This window comes from Nicotiana sylvestris, chromosome 11 (genome assembly GCF_000393655.2).
Source record: "Nicotiana sylvestris chromosome 11, ASM39365v2, whole genome shotgun sequence".
NCBI classification, from domain to species: Eukaryota; Viridiplantae; Streptophyta; class Magnoliopsida; order Solanales; family Solanaceae; genus Nicotiana; species Nicotiana sylvestris.
The window spans coordinates 5,273,607-5,294,436 of NC_091067.1; the positions used below are offsets into that span (position 1 = coordinate 5,273,607).

Genomic DNA, 20,830 nt, shown 5'->3' on the forward strand with positions numbered 1-20,830 from the left:
CTTATGATTTTTTTTTTTTCCAATTCTTATCTTGTTCGCTGGTTTGTTAAATCTCCCAAAAGCAATGAATAGTCAATTTATTCCCGGGGTAAATTTCTTTTTACATCATCAACTAGATTTAAGTTATACCTTCATTTACTCTTTTCTATTTTTTCTTGTTTTTTTCATTAAATTATTTGAGATATTTTTTTTTTGTGGCCACCTATATAGGACGAAGACAGAGAGCATACAAATTGCAAGAAGTTGCAAAAATATCATATCCCTACTAGCACCAACTAGCCATTGAACCTCAGGGTTTTAGCAGAGGTTTTTGTTTTTGTAAATTTCACTCACTTCATCTTCTTCCATTTCCCTTCCATTTTACCTTATCTTCTTTCTCTTCTCCTTAACCCCCCCCCCCCAACCACCACCAACCACCCACCCACCACCATTAAAGCTGGCTTCCACAGCTTCTTACTCTCCAAGTCCAACATCTCAATGGAGAACTCAAAAACTCCCAAAAAGATTCAATTTTTATGTCATTCACAATCAAGAATTTGGAAAGTTATCTCAAAGTTCATCACTTCCCACTTCTTCATTTCCCAAAACTCTTAAATTACCTGTAATTCAAATGCCAATTAATAATAATATTCAGTCCCAAACAACAGTGTGTGTATCCACTGATGAGAATCTTGAAGAATTGGTGAATTTGCAGAAAATCGCAAATGGTGTTTTGACTAAAGAATCAAATAAGAGAGTTTTTATTCAAGACCCACCTTGGGTTTCTTCACTTTTTATGAATAGTTTGTTTGTTAGAGCTAAACAGGTACTGTTCCGATATATACTATTAACCATGCTTTTAGATATGCTCCCTTTGTACCAATTTAAGTGTCACAATTTCCTTTTTAGTGTGTTCCAAAAATGTCACCTTTCTATATTTAGAAATAATTTAACTTTAAAATTCTCATTTTATCCTTAATGAGATGATTTATGGCCACAAAAATGTCTCTGCCGTGCTATTTTTATGAATAATTTGTTTGTTAGAGCCAAATAAGTACTAACTATGCATTTAGATGGAGTATTTCTTTTGTCCAATTTATGTGATGCACTTACCGTTTAGTTTGTCCAAAAAAAGAATGATATCTTGATATATTTAGAAATAATTTAACTATAAACTTCTCATTTTACCTTTAATGAGAGATGATTTATTTAGCCAAGTAAATATTTATATGTTGTTTTAGACCAAAACTTTGAAAGTAATCTTTCTTTCTTAAGCTTCATGCCTAGTAAATAACATGGGACAAAAGAGTAGCATTTATTCTAAAATAATTATTTATTCAATTTAATAAAGATTTTTATTAAATAGATCATTGATTTGTTTGTGTGTCCCTTTACTTATATAGTGAATGATTTCGATCAGGTACAAGGAGTGAGAAGGGAATTTAGAGAAATTGAGAGAAGGAGAAGATATGCTATGTTGAGGAGGAGGCAAATAAAGGCTGAAACAGAGGCTTGGGAGCAAATGGTGGAGGAATATAGGGAGTTGGAGAGGGAAATGTGTGAGAAGAAACTAGCACCCAATTTGCCTTATGTTAAAAAACTGTTATTGGGTTGGTTTGAGCCACTCAGACAAGCTATAGAGAAGGAGCAGAATGCTGAGACGACCGTGAAACATAGGGCAGCATTTGCGCCACATATTGATTCTTTGCCTGCTGATAAAATGGCTGTAATTGTGATGCATAAGTTGATGGGATTGCTGATGATGGGTGGTAAAGAAGAGAGGTGTGTTCAGGTCGTCCAAGCTGCGGTGCAAATTGGCATGGCAGTTGAGAATGAAGTGAGTGTTGCATTTTGTAAAATGTCGGTCCTGTTTGTTGCCCTCTTGTGACTTCGTGTTATATTATGCATCTGACTTTGTGTTATATTATGAATCTGACTTTGTGTTATATTATGCATCTGAATGATGTGTTTTACGAAATATTTTGTAATGGAAGTATGCTACAAAAGTAACTAAAGAGATGCTTTAATAAGAACTCGAATACATCATCATCCAGTAATTGTATGTATAAGAAGGGCTGGAAGTATCTGTAATTTCTGACTAAAATTTATCGCCTGTTAATTTAATGGCTCTCCGTTCACCTTTCAGTTGATTATGAAGGTGTTGAGTGGCTCAAGTTGTGCTGCTCAATGCTAGGAATCCTGCCAAAACCATTTCATTTTAACGTATGTGCTTCCCTCTAACTCCTTGATTTGCTTCTTTATTTAGCTAGTTTTGCACAATTAAACCGTGTCTCATTGTGCAAAACTCTTTAAATAGTATTTGCCTGTTTAGGGGATTTACATAGCCAAGAATTGTCCTGTTATTTGGAGTAGTGAGTGCTATTATGGGGGGTAAACAATATTTTATTTTCACTTTAAAACAATGGTATGCCAGTAATTTGCAAATTGGTTGCATTTATTTTATCTCAGGTTAGGATTCATAATTTCTTGGAGAAAACAAAGAAACTCCAGAAACATATGACTGGAGCTCAAAGTCAAGAAGATATGAGTAGGGAGACAATGATTCTAAGGAAACGGGTCAAAAGCTTGATTAAAAGGAATCGAGTAGTTGAGGTGAGAAAGCTGATGAAAAGTGAAGAGCCCGAGTCTTGGGGTCGGGACACACAGGCTAAGGTTTGTTATTTAGCAACTTTCTTCTCTATGAGAGCTACTAATGGCTGACATTTTAGGTAAGAATCTTATCTTAGTGGCTGCTTCTCTTAATCTCATGCAGTTAGGATGCCGGCTTTTAGAATTATTAACAGAAACAGCTTATGTGCAACCTCCAGTGGATCAGTCTGCTGATACTCCTCCTGATATTAGGCCTGCGTTCAGACACGTATTCAGAATTGCTACAAGAGATCCGGGGTCAGAACATCTTCCTTTTTAATGGTTGTATCGTAAAGGAGTATAATATCATACTACTTATTCGTGATGGCTATATCATGTCATAACAAAATCTCACTAAAGAAGTTATTTTGGTGATAAGCTGTGTGTATACTCTGATACTCAAACATGCCAAAAGCAGCTGTCCCGAGTTGATTTATCTAGGATGAAGTTCTTATTATAAAAATGCATGCTCTTAGGTGTTGCTTCCAGATAGAAGACTCGGTGTCTTATTTTTCGTTTCACAAAATTGTTTGCGTGTCTTATTTTTCGTTTCACAAAATTGTTTGTTGTGCTTGCAGGAAGAGCATTGTCAAGAAGTATGGTGTCATCGAATGTGATCCATTGGTTGTTGCGGGAGTTGACAGAACAGTAAGTTATTCAAGCTTCTTCTGTTTTTATCATATCCATATTTCACTGTGATTATAAGTAATCAGTTAGTTTATTTTATAGTATAACTTTAGCCGCCCTACAAAAGAGGAGTCGTACTGCAACTCTTTTGGTTGTACATAAGCTAGAAGGTCTTCTGGATTCTGTTTCTTTTACTTGTTAAAGTGATAGCATGTTCTCTTTGCCAGTCAAAGGGTTTTGAACTGTGTGGAAAGATGAATTTGAATCGAAACTACGATATTGCCCCTGTTGCATGAAAATAGAATGCTGGTGTCACATCAGGCTTGTTGGATTTATTTTATTAGCTGTATACCGCCACCTTCACATCCATTTCCTAGGACCTTAAAAATGTTTCAAAAGCCAAAAATACAAGTTTACTGCGCAGCTGCCAGGGAGAAAGAACAAAGAATTTCTTATTTAGGTCTGCCGAATAAAGAAAAATCAGAGATTACTTGACAGTTTAATAACTATTATGCCGTTATTGATGTGACATTGTGCTTCAGGTTTCTAATATTAACTTATTGCAGGTTAAACAGATGATGATTCCTTATGTGCCTATGTTGGTGCCACCCAAAAAATGGAGAGGGTATAATCCTTTTTCAGCTTTTAGCGATAATGTCTCTGCGATCCTTTGTTTAGGTTTTAGTTGTAGTTAAGAGGTTTTATCTGTCTTAGAACATGATCAGGTCTGCATTCAAGAGAATTTTATCGGGACTTAACTATCTGGCAATATTTATCTCAGGTATGACAAAGGCGGATACTTATTCTTGCCCTCCTATTTGATGCGCACACATGGATCTAGGAGGCAACAAGATGCTGTAAGAAGTGTTCCCACGAAACAAATGCAGCAAGTTTATGAGGTGACAGTTTGATTCTTAGTGCTTCATTGCTTCCAGATTATAAAGCCAACCGAGTTGTGCAAAGTAATGCTGCGAGTTGTGCTCAACTGAATCGATTCTTTTCATTCTGTCTTATTTAATTGTAAAATTTGTTCATCGTAGTTCCAACAGTGATTCACTGAATCCATCTTGGGGCTGCTGATAACTAACCTGCTTTTGATTGTGCTCTAATAGACAGCGCTGCAGATACTGTAAGATTTTGACCTGTGTATTAATTTGTTCCACACTCATATGCAGGCCTTGGATACCTTAGGAAGCACTAAATGGAGAGTGAATAAAAGGATACTAAGTGTGGTTGAGAGTATTTGGGCTGGAGGCGGAAATATTGCTGGCCTAGTGGATCGCAAAGATGTAAGAAACACTTCCGATGCTACTTTATCAAAAAATGAGAAAAACTATTTTTGTTTGTTTTTTAGGTTCTAGTTATGAGTATCTGAATTTTGTTTTACCGTCTTATGAGGAGATACAGCCGAATTACAGTATTTGTCAATACCAATCTGCTAAAATTCCATTTAATCTTATGTGGCTGATTCTAAAAGCTTATCCGGAAATTTCTGTCCCGTATAAGTATCCAAAAAGTTGTTCTATACTTCATAAGTTTCATATGCTTAGTGTGTGATCTATTCTGCTTAATATGCTCAGTTCTCTTAGCTGTTGAGGTGATGGTTTCTGTAAAGAAATTCTGGTGGTTATGCCATTTCGAATACCTGGTGTCCTTTGTAGGTTGTGTTTCATTGAAGGAATTGTTTATTTGTAGGTTCCGATACCAGAGTTGCACTCTGATGATATAATGGAAGTGAAAAAGTGGAAATGGAGGGTGCGAAAATCAAAAAAAATCAACCAAGAGTTGCATTCCCAAAGATGTGACACAGAGCTCAAGCTTTCAGTTAGTCTTCTTTTTTGGAACTCTTCTTCCTTTGTTTATGCTTGCTTTTTTAGGAGTAAATTTTGAGCTGGCTTTCTTTTTGGTCTAGGTTGCTCGGAAGTTGAAAGACGAGGAAGGATTTTATTATCCTCACAATCTTGATTTTCGAGGACGTGCATACCCTATGCATCCTCATTTGAATCACTTGAGCTCGGATCTATGTCGGGGAATCCTTGAATTTGCTGAAGGACGACCTCTAGGAAAGTCAGGATTGCGTTGGCTGAAAATACATTTAGCAAGTCTTTATGCAGGGGGAATAGAGAAGCTCTGCTACGATGCACGCCTTGCATTTGTAGAAAACCACATTGATGACATATTAGATTCAGCAAACAATCCTCTAAATGGAAATCGATGGTGGTTAAATGCTGAGGATCCTTTTCAGTGCTTAGCAGCTTGCATTAACCTATCAGAAGCTTTAAAAAGCTCGTCACCACATACTGTCTTTTCCCATCTGCCTATTCATCAGGTAGAATACTTACATCCTTACATTTTGTCTTCTGTTCAAATCCATTTTATCTGATTGGTTTGATGGTTAAAGGATGTAAAAAAAAGTTAATCTGTAGATAAAAATAAGATACGTAAATTAATGTTGAAAATGTGAGATACTATACCTTGCACTCATAATTCCTAAGTCATTTCCCATGTCACTGGCCGCTTTCCGCTATGTAGTTTTAGTTGGGAGGAGAAATTGGATGTCAATGCCATTGAACCCCTCCAATTTTCTAGATGCATCTTGTTCATAATGTGCTTCATCAAATTTCAGTGCCTTATTCTGTGGCATGCCCACTCAATCAGTTATTTTCAAGTTCATGCTCTACCTCTGCATTCCACTGATTTAAGGATTCAATAATTGTTGATTTATTTTTCCCATCGTCTTTGTGCTGAAAGTATTTGTATTTGACGTTCTTCTTTTGTTTCTGGTGTGACTTTTTGTTTGTTTTAAACTGATTTAACTTGTCTATTCTGTTCATGTTAACAACTTTCTCTTCATTCTATATATAGGATGGTTCATGCAATGGCCTTCAACACTATGCAGCTCTGGGAAGAGATAGTGTATGTTTGCGTGAACTTTAGCTTGTTCAATGATGTTTATTTTCTGTGCTGGTTTTTCTTATATGCTAGAGTTACTTTTTATGCCATCTTCTAATGATGTGCAACTTTAACAGATGGAGGCAGCAGCAGTCAACTTAGTTGCTGGAGATAAACCAGCTGATGTTTATACTGAAATCGCTCTGAGGTATATTAGACTGTCTGAAATCTGTTCTTAAGTTACACGTCAAAACTAGGTTCCCTCTTGTGAAATTTAAGTTGAGTTTTTGTTTTGATATTTTGACCGATGGATCTATCGACTGCATGTGGAGCATATGATTTTTCGGAAGGCTACAACTTTTTAGCATTCATTATTTATATTTTTATTGTCATAACCTATATCAACTGTGCTACAGTTATCTACCCCAGAAAGAAAAGAGAGTATAACAAACAAAGTAATCGTGATCATATTAAACCACCAATATATTCGTGATTTTTTTTGTATTTTCTTTTCTTTAATGATTGTGAAACAACTATTGATTACAGGGTTGATCATATTATCAGAGGAGATAGTATCAAGGACCCTGCAACTGATCCTAATGCTTTACTAGCCAAACTCCTAATTGACCAGGTTTTCATTTGGTTATCTGTCTTTCTATCTTATTATCATTATCATCTCTTTTTTAACTTCAGGTTTCTAGGCTTGTTGCCTCTAGTTTTTTAAATTCTACCAATTAAAAATATTTGGTGCTGTCGAGACTTTCAGGTTGACAGGAAATTGGTGAAGCAGACAGTAATGACCTCAGTGTATGGTGTTACCTATGTCGGAGCACGTGAGCAAATCAAAAGAAGATTGGAGGAGAAGGGTCTTATCGATGATGATAGGCTGCTGTTTACTGCATCTTGCTATGCTGCCAAAGTAAGCACTGATTGTCTAATATTATAGGAAGCTACTCGCAGGTTTCTATTACCTAGTCATATATTCTTTAGTCTTAACTTAGGTCACTGAATCTACTTGTTCTGCTTATGATTGTTGCTACTGATTTAATCAATACATACCTTGTATGGACATAGCCAATTTTCACATGACTGAATCCGTACGACGATATAAGACATTTATTCCAAAGTGTCTTGCCTTCATTAATGGGATATTGTGGTGTTCTAATCTTTTTCACCCATACCATTGACCAAGAAAAAATTGTCGTAAGAGCTTACTTTATCAAAAGAACAAAAAAAGGAAGAAAATTTTCGTAAAAGCTTTTGCCAAGGCTGTTGCAGGACTAACCAAACCATTGATAGTGTAAAAAAGACTAACTGATTCATCTTTATGTTTTGACCATATATTTGTTCACATGCTTCTCCTCAGGTGACATTAGCTGCTTTGGGGGAGTTATTTCAAGCGGCACGTGGCACAATGACTTGGCTCGGTGACTGTGCTAAGGTCCATACAACTACCATGGACCCTCCCCCTTCCCTTAATTCTTTTCTATAGGAATTTTCTTTGACTATCTAGCTTTCTTTGTTTTCACCAGTTTATTTAGCTATTTAATGTTATTATTGGATAATACTACTAATACTACTAATAGGGTAATCTCAAAACTTGTCTGGTTTAACTTCAAAAGTTTAACTAGTGACATTTAACAGGTGATTGCTTCAGAAAATCAGCCAGTGCGATGGACGACACCACTGGGGCTCCCTGTTGTGCAGCCTTACTTTAAAACTCAGCGGCATGTTGTAAGTGCTTTTTTAATCAAGTACCAAGATTTTCCCTTGTTTTTTTTTTTTGAAAAATTCGAGGGGGTTTCTTATATTGTTTTGCAAGTTGATTTTACATGTTATCACCAATAACAAAGTTGCCTATTTTAACTGTCAACATAGTAGGAGTTTGCTTCATAGGATTTTGCATACGTCACAGGAGGCGTGATTATGAATAGTTCATATGACATTTATAAGAAATTAACTTACATGATGATCTTTTTTCAACTGCATGATATGCCTTGAATGAAGATAAAAAAACTTTTTTTCTGTTTGACAGGCGAAGTATTTGGAAGTTTCTCTTTCTGTCCTCTTCAGAAAAATAGGCCATGAATTTCAAGTCACTCATTCAACATCTATTCATGCTAATACTTTACTCCGTATATGTGCAGATAAGAACTTCTCTTCAAGTTTTGGCTTTGCAGCGTGAGGGTGACACAGTAAGTAATTCTTATAATGAATGCTTTTGTTGTTCTCTGTTAAGATTTCATAGTTAAATGCAATGCCTATTTTATTGCTATGTTGAACCCTAGGTTGAGGTCCGGAAACAGAGAACTGCTTTTCCTCCAAATTTTGTGCACTCACTGGATGGTTCACATATGATGATGACCGCTGTTGCTTGTAGGGACGCTGGACTACAGTTTGCAGGTTTGCGTGCCCTTTTCTTTCCAATAATAACTATTAGTATATAGTTGAGCTTTTGACCACTTATATGCACATTATGCATGCCTACATACAACGTACAGAAGTTGAAATTGTGTTTCTAGAACTTAATTGTGAAAAAGTTTAGTGCAACGGTTTCCTAAATTTAAGTCCTTCGAATGAAGAAAGGTTTTGTTGTCAGTAAACTTCAGTATGGTGGGATTGTTTTTTGCTAGCCTGGTGCACGAAGCATCCCGTGTTCACATAGGATCCGGGGAAGGGCCGCGTCCCAAGGCGAATTTGATGTAGGCAGCCTACCCTGATGCAAGCATCAGTGGCTTATTCCAAAGTTCGAACCCGTGACCTATGGTGGGACTTCTTTCAGAAGTATCTTGATGTTGAGTTGGCTTTACCAAGAGAAAGAGAACTGTGTAAATTTTAACATAGGATGCTTTCTCGCTCAAGTTTCTGAGTTTGATAATCTAGCCTGAAGGAACGTGTCATGGTAGTCGTAAAAGTCCACTTTCTATCACGGCTATAGCATGCTACCAGTATGTAAAAAATGATACAGTAAATCTCTCTTCCGTGAAAAGATTATTTTGATCTAGGATTCTCACTCCAGGCAAAACAAGCTCATATGGGTAAGTTTAACAGAACTTATGTTGGAATGGTCATTTGTCGTATATAAACTCACTAACTATTAGGACTTCTAAAACTTGTGTTAAAGTTCATTTACTTGCTATTCATTCAAGCATTGTTCTTGTTTGATACATTTTTTTTTTTTTAAATTGAGAATATTTATCAAATTCCTTATCTCTTGTAGGGGTACATGATTCCTTCTGGACTCATGCATGTGATGTCGACCAGATGAACAGGATACTCCGCGAAAAGTTTGTGGAGCTGTACAGTATGCCTATTCTTGAAGATGTAAGTATTTTAAACTGATATTACTTATTCGCTTCTCTTTCTCAAACTGCTCTTATGTTATACATGATATCTTGTTTGCAGTTGCTCGAAAGCTTCCAGAATTCATATCCAGCATTAACATTTCCCCCTCTACCAAAAAGAGGTGATTTTGATTTAGTGGAAGTTCTCGAGTCGCCCTACTTCTTTAACTGAGGAACTGATGACGCTGAAACCCTTTGGACGAAATGGTATGTTTTGTTATCTGAACAAGCATGAAGCTTTTATGTGAGGATGATTGCTAGGACTTGTATTCCGATGATACATGAGAGCTTTATTTTGTTCTTGCACTGCACTACTCAAATAGTCCATGTTCGTCACGGTTTACTACATATGTTCTATAGGACGAAAAAGTTAGAAGCCTCGGACATTTGCAATAACATTGTTGCATAGTGCATCGGAGAGTATGCAAGTTCAACTTCAAACAATGAAAATCCTGACTAGCGCTACATGCAATACTCAAAAAGTAGAAGAAGGTGTGGCCTCCATCTCTGCTTTATAGCTGAAAAAACACAGCTATGTACATTGGTTCAGTTTCCTTTAGATGCTGTACAGATATGATATAGCCGACTCCAACTTGTTTCGAATTGAGGCGTAGTTGTTGTACATATATCTTGGAGGGAATTGTAACTTTTGTAGTTTAGGGTGAACCTTTTTAATGGTGCTCTTGATATGTATAGGCATAGAAATTAGGGAACTGTTGTTGTATCTATTACAGGAAACAGATACTTTTGTGCTTTTGTCCTTGTGGTCCGGTCCTTCTTCGGACCCGCGTATAGCGGGAGCTTAATGCACCGGCTGCCTTTTTAACATGTTTCCTCTACTGATTTTCTGGAACTTAAGGACTGAAACTGCTATGTAATTTTCTCATATTTTCTGTTTCTTGACGGTTGAGAATACTTAATATCATTTGGAGGAAATCGTTCGAGATAATCCTTTACAATTTGAATAGAAGAAAATGACCTTGCAAAAAAATATCTTGTGTTTTATTTTCAGCATGTAAAAATAAAGACTTCACTTCTAAATATGGTTTTCAGAACGACCTATATACTGTTTTATTAATATATACAAATGTGTTATGAAACAATAAAAGGACAAGAACAATATTGCAGAGAAAGAGAGAGGGAGAGAGAATTCTTATTGATTTTGGGATGAATTACAATGGAATAGAACTCTCTATTTATAGGGAAAGACTAACTTAACCATCAAGTATGAACCCTAGAATCTCTCTAAATATAGACATTCACCATAAATAGAATTCTATTTATAACACTCCTCCTTGAATGTCTATTCAACAGATAATGTGCCTCATTAAAACCTTAACTAAATAAAACACAGCGGGAAAAAAATTCTAGAGAAGGAAAAAGAGTACACATATCTAATAATACGCCTTTTGGTTGCCTCGTTAAAAACCTTGCAAGGAAAACCCAGTGGGACAAAACCTTGTAAGGAAAAAAAGTATAACGCGCATTAACTTCCCCTGATGAGAGCATCAATTCACATCTCTGAGCCTTCGCATCCCAATCTTGTGCACCATCTTCAAAATATCGTTGGTAGAGATTTGATAAACAAATCAGCCATATTAACTTCAACGAATTTGTTTCACCTTGAAATCATCATCCCTGATAGATATATTGTCTTCATCTGATCTTGTTGGAATCGTCATTTCAATATCTTCACATAGGGGTAAAGACACTTGCTATTATATTATCATGCTTATAGTTATAGCAAGATACTTTTGTGCACAAATTGCACTTAGGATATGGTACTTCAGAACTAAGAATTGTATATGCTGTAAGCGATTAAAATCCTTCAAGGATTGTCATATAAGCCATATAAATAGACTTTAGATGCATATCAAGTTTTCATGTCATACATATAAGATTGATAAAAGTAATTGCATACATCATTGACTTTATAGTTTATACTTTCAAGTGTTTGAACTACATGTCCAAAACTATGTGTCTTTCACATGGAATCAATTTTACTTGAATTGTGTCTCTTCCATTTGGCCAATACTTTTGTGTCTATATTCGATAGACTTAAGATCTTCATCTATACTTAGCGCTATGATAGATGTCATCGACAAACATTTTATATCGGTTCCAATATTTTTTCATAAAGACATAACATAGAGATCTCTTTATTCATATATTCAGGTACCTGAATCTCTCATAAGATTTTATGAAGTGTTATGTCATGTGATCTTCTAGATCACTTGCCTCCTTTATTATGATCATTTTGATCATTTGCTCATCTTCTTTATCAAGAAGTTTATTTGAAACCGATTTGTCTATATGGTTTAAGCGTACCATAGACTTTGTCCTTCTAGGACTCAATATGAGCATTTGCAATGAGAATATAGTTACTTTCTTTGGGTCAGCAAATGCGTCTAGCATACTTTGCAATATATTGCAAATGAATTATCTTTTTATGAACTTCAAGTTCATATTATCGTATTTGAGGATCTAGCTATACAAATGATAATCAATTCCAAGTAACTTTTTCTCAACTGTTTATCATGTCTCCTCCTCATGTTAGAAAAACTAACTTGCTTCCTCAACTTTGAAAGCCCATCTTTGTGTGTCATGGTGTTAATCAAAATATACACCGCACATCAATAATAATAAGATGGAATTATTTGGTTCCTGGCCCTGAACCACTTGTGAGGGGAGAATGTAATATACTTTCGTATATAACCTATATCAAACTGATATAGACAACTTTGTTCTCATAAGCAATTGTTTAGCTATTAAGTGAAGACACTCAAATTATTTTGCTAAACCAACTGTGATGTAAACCAACTTATCAAGATGAACTATCTTGAATAAAAAAATCTGAAATATGCTCTAAATTAAATTATTGAGCAGTTACCTCGAAAACACCAGGTTGCAGGTTAATAATAATCGCACATGTAACCATCTCATAGATGCATCTTGCGTGGTATACATGGCAGGTGAATGAGCCCATGTTCACCTTTGATATTTCCAGCATTCATGGGATTCAATCACAATTTTAGTTGGTCAATTTAATTAATGAGAACATGCAATATAAGAGAATTTGTAAAGAACTTTCTAATTCTTTAATATTTACCCATATGAACTCTCTTTTATTTTGCACATCATACTTAAATTGATATGGCTAAACCAATTATGCCAACTGAATAAATTATCAATATTGATAAACTTCAGGTTTACACCATGATGCGTGCAATTATCAATAAACTTCAAGTTTATTATGATATGAGTTTTTATATCAATAAACTTCTACTTTATTGTTGCATTCTTTTATTTATGTAGTACAAATTGGAGAATAAAGCGGGTAGCTCTTCACATATATATTACCCCGCTACAAGTTGTAGTAATAGAAGATATTAAATCTTTCCTTTATTTATAGTCTCAATATAATCGATCGCTTTCGCGTATACTTTGGAAACTGAATAAGTTTCTTTGAGACTTACTACAACACAATAAATTGACATGACAATCAATTGTATTCCTTCAAAATAATAATAATTGGCTATTCCAAAGCTCTCAATTAATTTGGTGCTACCACATATTCATCAACATCCATATGGTGAATATCTCTTTTAAAGAGAAAGAGATATTCTCTAGAGGTGAGTGTGGTATATACCACTAGCACACTCATATTCTTCCAAGAATGAATATGTATTCATAAATCACATATTGTCACATTCACATGATGAATGGACCATAATCATCTATATGTGCTTTACAAAATTTCATGTCAAATCGATGACAAATATTACTTTCACATAGTGAAGGATTATTTTGAGAATCCTTATTGTTCTCATTGTCACAATAATGACGATTATAATTTCGTCTATTGCCACGTCCACATTCATTGATACATTCATAGTAATAATTTTGTCTTCTTTCAGACTTATTACATACTGTTATCACATTCTCTTAAAGGAATGAGAATAGAGCAAATTCAATGGGACGGATTTTTAATTCTTTGCCCACAATCATACATGAATTTGATCATGGCAAGACATAGAAATTTTACCACTTTGGATGGTTATAATTTCTTTCAAACTCCATTAGAGTTACAATCACAATTTATCGTCTTTGCTTGTATTTAAAATCAAATTATAGAATGTCAAGAATTTGAAAGAGAAAAGTAAAATACTTACCTTAAATCCTGAATTTAATCATGAAGGAAGTTCATGGAACAATTGACAATCATTATGCTCAATCTCAAAGCTTCTACCCAATTGATTAGAGTCTCGTGCTGATAACGTGTTATGAAACAATAAAAGGACAAGAACAATATTGCAGAGAAAGAAAGAGGGAGAGAGAATTCTTATTGATTTTGGGATGAATTACAATGGAATAGAACCCTCTATTTATAGGGAGAGGCTGACTTAGCCACCAAGTATGAACCCTAAAATCTCTCTAATTATAGACATTCACCATAAATAAAATTCTATTTATAACAAAATGTTAGTATTTCAAAAATAAATAAAATAAAGATCTCTCGGGACCATTTCCTTAATTTTGACCACCTTGAGTAGTTGTTATTATCAATTAGTGAACTAATAAAGATGTAAGAAATTCCTCTATAAAAGATAAACAAAAATGTAAGAAATTCAAAATAATCTCTAACTATTCACCTCCACTCTCACTAAAATAAATTTTGCCAGCAACAAAAACAAAACAAAAAATAAAAGGAAGAAAAGAAAGGAATTTAGGGCAACAATCAACATTTCTTTCGTCCCTAAACTTTATGGAATCGAACAAAGAATCTAGAATATAAATGCAAGAGGAAACTTTTATTTCCATATATTGGTAATTTGCTTCGTTTATAGGCATTACAACTATTTACAGAGTAAAATAATACTTTCTTTAAGTCTGATAACATAGATTAATAAAAATCATATTATTAAAGAGAGGAAAAAAAGATCAAAAAGTAATAATTTAGAGGGTAAAATGGACATTTAAGGTCAATTTAGATATAAAAGAGAAATTGGCTATCGTTCAAAGTTAGAGGGAAAATTTGATTTTTCAAGTAAAGTTAGGAAGTCTAAAAGTATTTTATAAATTAAAACTATGTGACTTATATGTCGTATTAACGCTATAAGCGCATTTACCCTGTAAATCGCATCTGATTAATACGACTTGTGTATTATCAGATATCCCAGTTCTAACTCCAGTTTTGCCTCCAAGACAAAGAACCTAAAACCCTTGAAAACCCCTTATTCCCTTATCTTATCACATATTCTATCATCATTTACACTAAATTTCCTATAAATCAAACATGTCTATAGCCTACATGTGATAAAATCTCAAACAAATTCAAGACCAAAAGCCTTAAAATTTCAAGAATGAATCACTCCTTTTCCCGGTAGTTAGGAAATTTGCAGTAACATTGTTGCATATTACATTAGATAGAGTTGGGGTGTACATAGGCCGGGTTAGTTCGGGTTTTCCAATTACCAAATCAAATCAATTATCTTAGATTCTTAAACTATAAACCAAACCAAGCCAAGCCAACAAAAGTCTAGTTTTTCAATCTCGATTTTCTCGGGGTTTTCGGGGGTTTTTCGACAAAATCTTCTTAGCATTAAATTTATAATTTATGCTCTAATATTTCTTAGGTCCTAGTAGGATAAAACTATATAAGAAGTTACCCGATAAAATAATAAAAAATAATGTAAGATGTGTCATGATTGTACTAAAATACTCAACATATCACATAAAATAGATATTGCTAATTAGTACGTCATAATAAAAATAAACATAATCTAAAAGTACTAAGTCATGTTAAAATAAGTATGACTAATAAGTACTAAGTATTAATTACATGACTAAATAATATTAAAAGTAACTTACGCATTTTTACCATCTAAACCAATGCAAAACTAAAAAATAAATATCCAATACTATTGTCATTCCTAGTATTAAATTAAACATTTTTTGTTAGTATTAGTATTGATTTGATTTTGCTTTGGGGATTATTTGAATTACTAACTTTTATGGGTTACAAAACATATTTGACCATTCAAAAGTTCTAAATCCAAGCTTGAAATAATATATTAAAAGAGGAAACTATGAAAAAGTTTAAAAAATGTTTATAAATAATATTATAATAATTATTTTTATATATACAATATTTTTAAAACTTGTATACATATAATGTTGGGTTGGTTTGGTTTTGGTTTGATTTTTTTTAGTTAAAACCAAATCAAACCAATTATGGTCAGATTTTTTTTGTAACGACAAACCAAATCAAACCAAACTATAGTCGGATTTGTTTCTCGATTTAACTCGGATTATCGGTTTGATGCGATTTGTCGGTTTCCTCTGTACACCCCTATTGGACAAGTCACAAGTTCAACTTCAAATAATGAAAATCGTGACTACGCTATGTGCAGTACTCAGAAAGTAAAAGGGGCAAGTACTGAAACGTGTGGCATGCATCTCGGCTTTTGGAGCTGAAATTAAATCACATTATATCTTGGGGAACATGATCGCTGAGGATTTATATAGTCTATCTCAACTTGTCTAAATTGAGGCATAGTTGTTGTTATACAGATTTTGGAGGGAATTGTAACTTTTCTAGTTTTATTTGTTGGTATTATTTTTAATGCAAAGTCAAACATTTCTTTTTGAAAATTCATTTACAAGCAATAGCCATGAGTCTTTATTTTTCAAGTATCCTATCTATTTTCAAGTGGCTTTTTGCATAAAGCCTTGTGGCCAAATACTCTTAGATAATTGGTACATGACAAGAGTTTTTACATGTGACATTGATTTAAAGCCAAGTGTTGAATGGCTTTGACAAGTGGCTATGCAAATCTACCATGTGTCTTCATGCATGGAAGACTATGTACACTTGTTAATATTGAAGCCAAGTGGACTAATATATTTTGACAAGTGTTAAAAGACTCTCCACACTTGTCATACATGCAACCTCCCTAATTGCCTATAAATAGGATGGTCATTAGCCGTCATATTCACTTAATTCTTAACCAAGAATTCATCTTGCTAATCATTATTTTCTTCCTCCAATATTTTAATTTCTGTAACAGCTACAGAAAATACCTTCATCTTCTCTTCTTTCTGGACAACTATTTTGTGCAAATTCTAAACTTCCAGCCACGAGTGCACGTGTTTGGAGGTGCTGTGGTATTTTGGGAAGCGACCGGCCTTAACGATTTGTACCTAGTCGGGCCGAAATTTCTTTCAAGTCAATAGCTTGCCATGACACAATATTTTTAATAAGTTGTTCTTCTTTCCTTCTTGTTCTTAGTCAATATCTAGTCATTTTTCTTACAATTTGAAAGCGATTTCACATATAAATATTGACTAATGTCCACCACTTTGAACAAAACACTTTCCGATCTCTCAAAACTTGAGCCTTTAGATGAAAACAATTATAAGAGTTGGTCCCAGAAACTTTTAATTTTTTTGAACAATTAGAAGTTGATTATGTTTTGTTTAATGATCCTCCTGCTGATATTGTTGCTGATAGTTCTAATGCTGCTAATATTGTTGTTGTTGATGATGCTACTAAGAAGAAATTTGAAAAGGATAATAAAACAGTGAGATGGCATCTGCTTAACCATATGACTAACCCTCTCTTTGATTTGTTTATAAATTATAAATCTGCTAAAGTCATATGGGATAGTTTGGAGAAGAAATATGGTGCTGATGACGCCGGAAAAAAGGAAGTATGTCATTGGAAAGTGGATCATGTTTCAAATGATTGATGATAATCCAATCATGGAACATGTTCACGAGTATGAGAACTTGACTACTGATGTTTTGAACGAGGGCATGGAGATGTGTGAGATTCTTCAGGCTAATGTTCTGCTTGAAAGGTTTCCACCTTCCTGGAGTAACATGAATCAACTGAAACACAAGAAGAAAAACTTAACTCTTCAAGAACTGATCAATCACATGAGGACTGAGAAAGCAAACCGTCTCAAAGATGAGGAGTTTGAACGTCTTAAAAATAAAGATGAAATCTCTCTCTCTCTTAATTCTTTTAAGGCTAACCTTGTGGAATATTTTAGTACTTTTGTGAAAGATAGGTTTAAAGGAAAACAGAAGAAAGGCCAGGAGAAAGGACAAGTGAAGACACAAAATTACTTCAATAAACCGGAGGGCCATATTCAAAAGTCTAAAGGACCTTGCTATGTCTGAGGCAAAATTGGTCACAAGGCTTTTCCGTGCAACCAGAGAGAAGGACAAAGCTCAAAGAATGGAGGAAAAGCTCCAGTCCAAGCTAACATTACTGAGGGTGGTGATGTCATTGCTGCTGTAGTTGGTGAGGCGAACATGGTGGCTAACAAGACTGACTGGATATTGGACACAAGCGCTTCATTTGTGCCAACAAGGAGTTATTTCACGACTTTCAGGAATCTGCTAATGGCGAGTGTGTCTACATGGGTAACTCCACTACAGGTGGAGTTATGGGTAAAGGAAAAATTCTCCTTAAATTAACTTCTGGAAAAACCTTAGCCTTGAACAATGTTCTGTATGTACCTTCCCTTCGTAGAAATTTAGTTTTTAGTCCGCTTCTCAACAAAGCAGGTATTAAACTTATTTTTGAATCTGATAAAGTTGTTATTTCTCGTGGGGGAGACTTTGTTGGGAAGGGTTACCTTAGTGAGGGTTTATTTATACTGAACATCGCTCAAGATAGTACTAAGAATGCTAGTACTTTTAATTCTGCTTATATTGCTGAGTCTACTGATTTGTGGTATGGTAGACTAGGTCATATTAATATTGCTTCTATTAAAAGATTTAGAAAAATAGAATTAATTTCTGCAGTTAATGTTGATAATTTTTTTAAGTGTCCTGTTTGTGTAGAAGCAAAACATACCAAAAAACCTTTTAAGAATGTAATTAGTAGAAAAACAGATTTGCTTGAACTAGTACATTCAGACTTAGCAAATTTCAAGAACATTGTTAGTAAGGGTAGAAAGAAATATTACATCACCTTTGTAGGTGACTTTTCTGGATACGCTAAGGTATATCTTCTTAAGTCAAAAGATGAGGTTGAAAGCATATTTTTGAAATACAAGGTAGAAGTAGAGAATCAATTAGACAGAAAAATCAAGAGGCTTAGGTGTGACAGAGGTGGTAAATATAGTACTAATACTCTAGAAACCTTTTGTGAAAATGGTATTATAAACGAGGTTAGTGCTCCCTATACTCCCCAACAAAATGGTGTATCCGAAGGAAAAAATAGAACCCTTAAGGAAATGATGAATTCTATGCTTTTGAGTTCGGATTTATCTGATAATATATGGGGGAAGCTGTCTTATCTGCATGTTATGTTCTTAATAAAGTCTCTCATAAGAAGTTAGATAAAATCCCGTATGAGTTATGGAAAGGGTTTGCCCCTAACTTGAAAATTCTGAAAGTGTGAGCGTGTTTGACTAAGGTTGGTCTACTTTATTTTAAACAAGTAATTGTTGGATCCAAGACTTTTGATGCTATTTTTATTGGTTATGCTCAAAGTAGTGTTGCATAATGATTTATGTCTTTGAATGATAGTCCTATTTGTGAATCTAGAGATGCAAATTTTTTTTAGCATGTTTTTCCATTAAAAAATAATGTGCCTAGTGATGTACCTAATAATGCTTCTACATCTATGTCTGTTAATTCTCATATTGTGCCTTCTTCTAGTGTTATTTCTAATGAGCATAAAAATAAATTTAGAAGAAGTAAGAGGCATAGAATTGAAGCTAGCTTTGGTGCTGACATTATTACTACTTTCTTGACTAAAAATATACATCTTGATGTTTTGTGTAATGAATTAGAGTTAATCTATTTAATAGAAGAAGACCCTAAGACATACAATAAAGCAATGAGGTCAATAGATGCTAATTTTTGGAAAGAGATCATCAAAAGTGAATTAGAATCTATAGTTTCTAATCACACTTGGAACTTGTCTGATTTACCTAAAGGTTGTAAACTCATAAGTAGCAAGTGAATATTTAAGAAGAAATTGTGATCTGATGATACAATTGAGAAATATAAGGCTAGACTTGTTGTTAGGAGTTTTAACCAAAAGAAAGACATTGATTACTTTGACACTTATTCTCCCGCGACTAAGATAGCGACTATTAGAACTCTTGTTACTTTAGCCGCTATTCATAATTTAGTGGTACATCAAATGGATGTTAAAACGACTTTCCTAAATGGTAATTTAAAGGAAGAGATCTATATGTCTTAACCTAAGGGATTTGTGATCCAAGGACAGGAGAATAAAGTATGCAAATTGAGAAAATCTTTGTATGGTCTAAAGCAGGCACCTAAGCAATGGTACGAAAAGTTTAATAGCACATTAGTGGTTAATGGTTTTGTTGTTAATGTATCTGATACTTGTGTTTATTCCAAGATGATAGGATCATATTGTGTTATTATATGTTTGTATGTTGATGGCATGTTAATCTTTGGCACTAATGTGAATGTCGTCAATGAGACTAAGAATTTTTTTTCTCTTCTAAATTTGAAATGAAAGATCTTGGATAAGCAGATATGATTTTAGAGGTTAAAATCAAAAGAACTACTAATGGTTTTTCATTGTCTCAGTCTCATTATATTGTGAAAATATTGAAAAGGTTTAATTATTTTGATGTAGCACCTGTGAGAACTCCTTATGATCCTAGCATACACTTGAAAAAGAACAAGGAATCTAGTATTTCTCAAACTGAGTATACTAAGATAATTGGTAGTGTAATATTTCTCATGAAATATACATGACCTGATATTGCTTATGTTGTTAGTAGATTGAGTTGATATACTCACAACCCTAGTAGTGAACACTGGAATGCTCTTCATCATTTGCTAAAGTATTTGAGAGGTACTATGGATTTGTGTTTGCATTTTAATAAATTTCCTACTGTTTTAGAAGGATTTTGTGATGCAAATTAGGTTACTAACAACGATAAAGTTAGCTACACTAGTGGCTATGTTTTTACTTTGGGTGCAGGTGTTATTTCATGGAAGTCTTCAAAACAGACTTGTATATTACGATCTACTATGGAGTTTGAATTCATTGCTCTTGAGTTGGCAAGGAAAGAAGCCGAGTGGTTAAGAAACTTATTGGCAGACATGCCTTTGTGAGGAAGACAAGCTTCACTAGTTCTCTACATTGTGACTCACAGGCGGAAATTGAAATTACCCAAAATAATGTGTACAATGGAGAAAGAAGACATATCCGTATTAGGCATAGTGCGGTAAAACAGTTGTTGAAACATGGTGTTATTTCCTTGGAATATGTAAGATTCGAAAGAAATTTGGCGGATCCTTTAACCAAGGGTTTGGCAAGGAGAGTTATCCTT

General features: G+C 34.2%; 1 protein-coding gene across 1 annotated transcript; it reads left to right on the top strand.

Annotated features, from left to right (window-relative positions):
* Window positions 1-237: 237 nt before the first annotated feature.
* Window positions 238-10,317, top strand: LOC104216269 (DNA-directed RNA polymerase 3, chloroplastic). Its single transcript, NM_001302604.2, is given in 21 exon segments — window positions 238-805; window positions 1,400-1,816; window positions 2,449-2,652; window positions 2,753-2,886; window positions 3,207-3,276; window positions 3,822-3,880; window positions 4,037-4,154; window positions 4,431-4,544; window positions 4,951-5,079; window positions 5,168-5,584; window positions 6,121-6,171; window positions 6,285-6,355; window positions 6,694-6,778; window positions 6,914-7,066; window positions 7,514-7,588; window positions 7,792-7,881; window positions 8,295-8,342; window positions 8,436-8,550; window positions 9,368-9,471; window positions 9,553-9,698; window positions 9,852-10,317. Coding segments are annotated over 20 exon segments (2,934 nt in total). The 5' UTR covers window positions 238-436; the 3' UTR covers window positions 9,664-9,698; window positions 9,852-10,317.
* The last annotated feature ends 10,513 nt before the right edge of the window (window positions 10,318-20,830 follow it).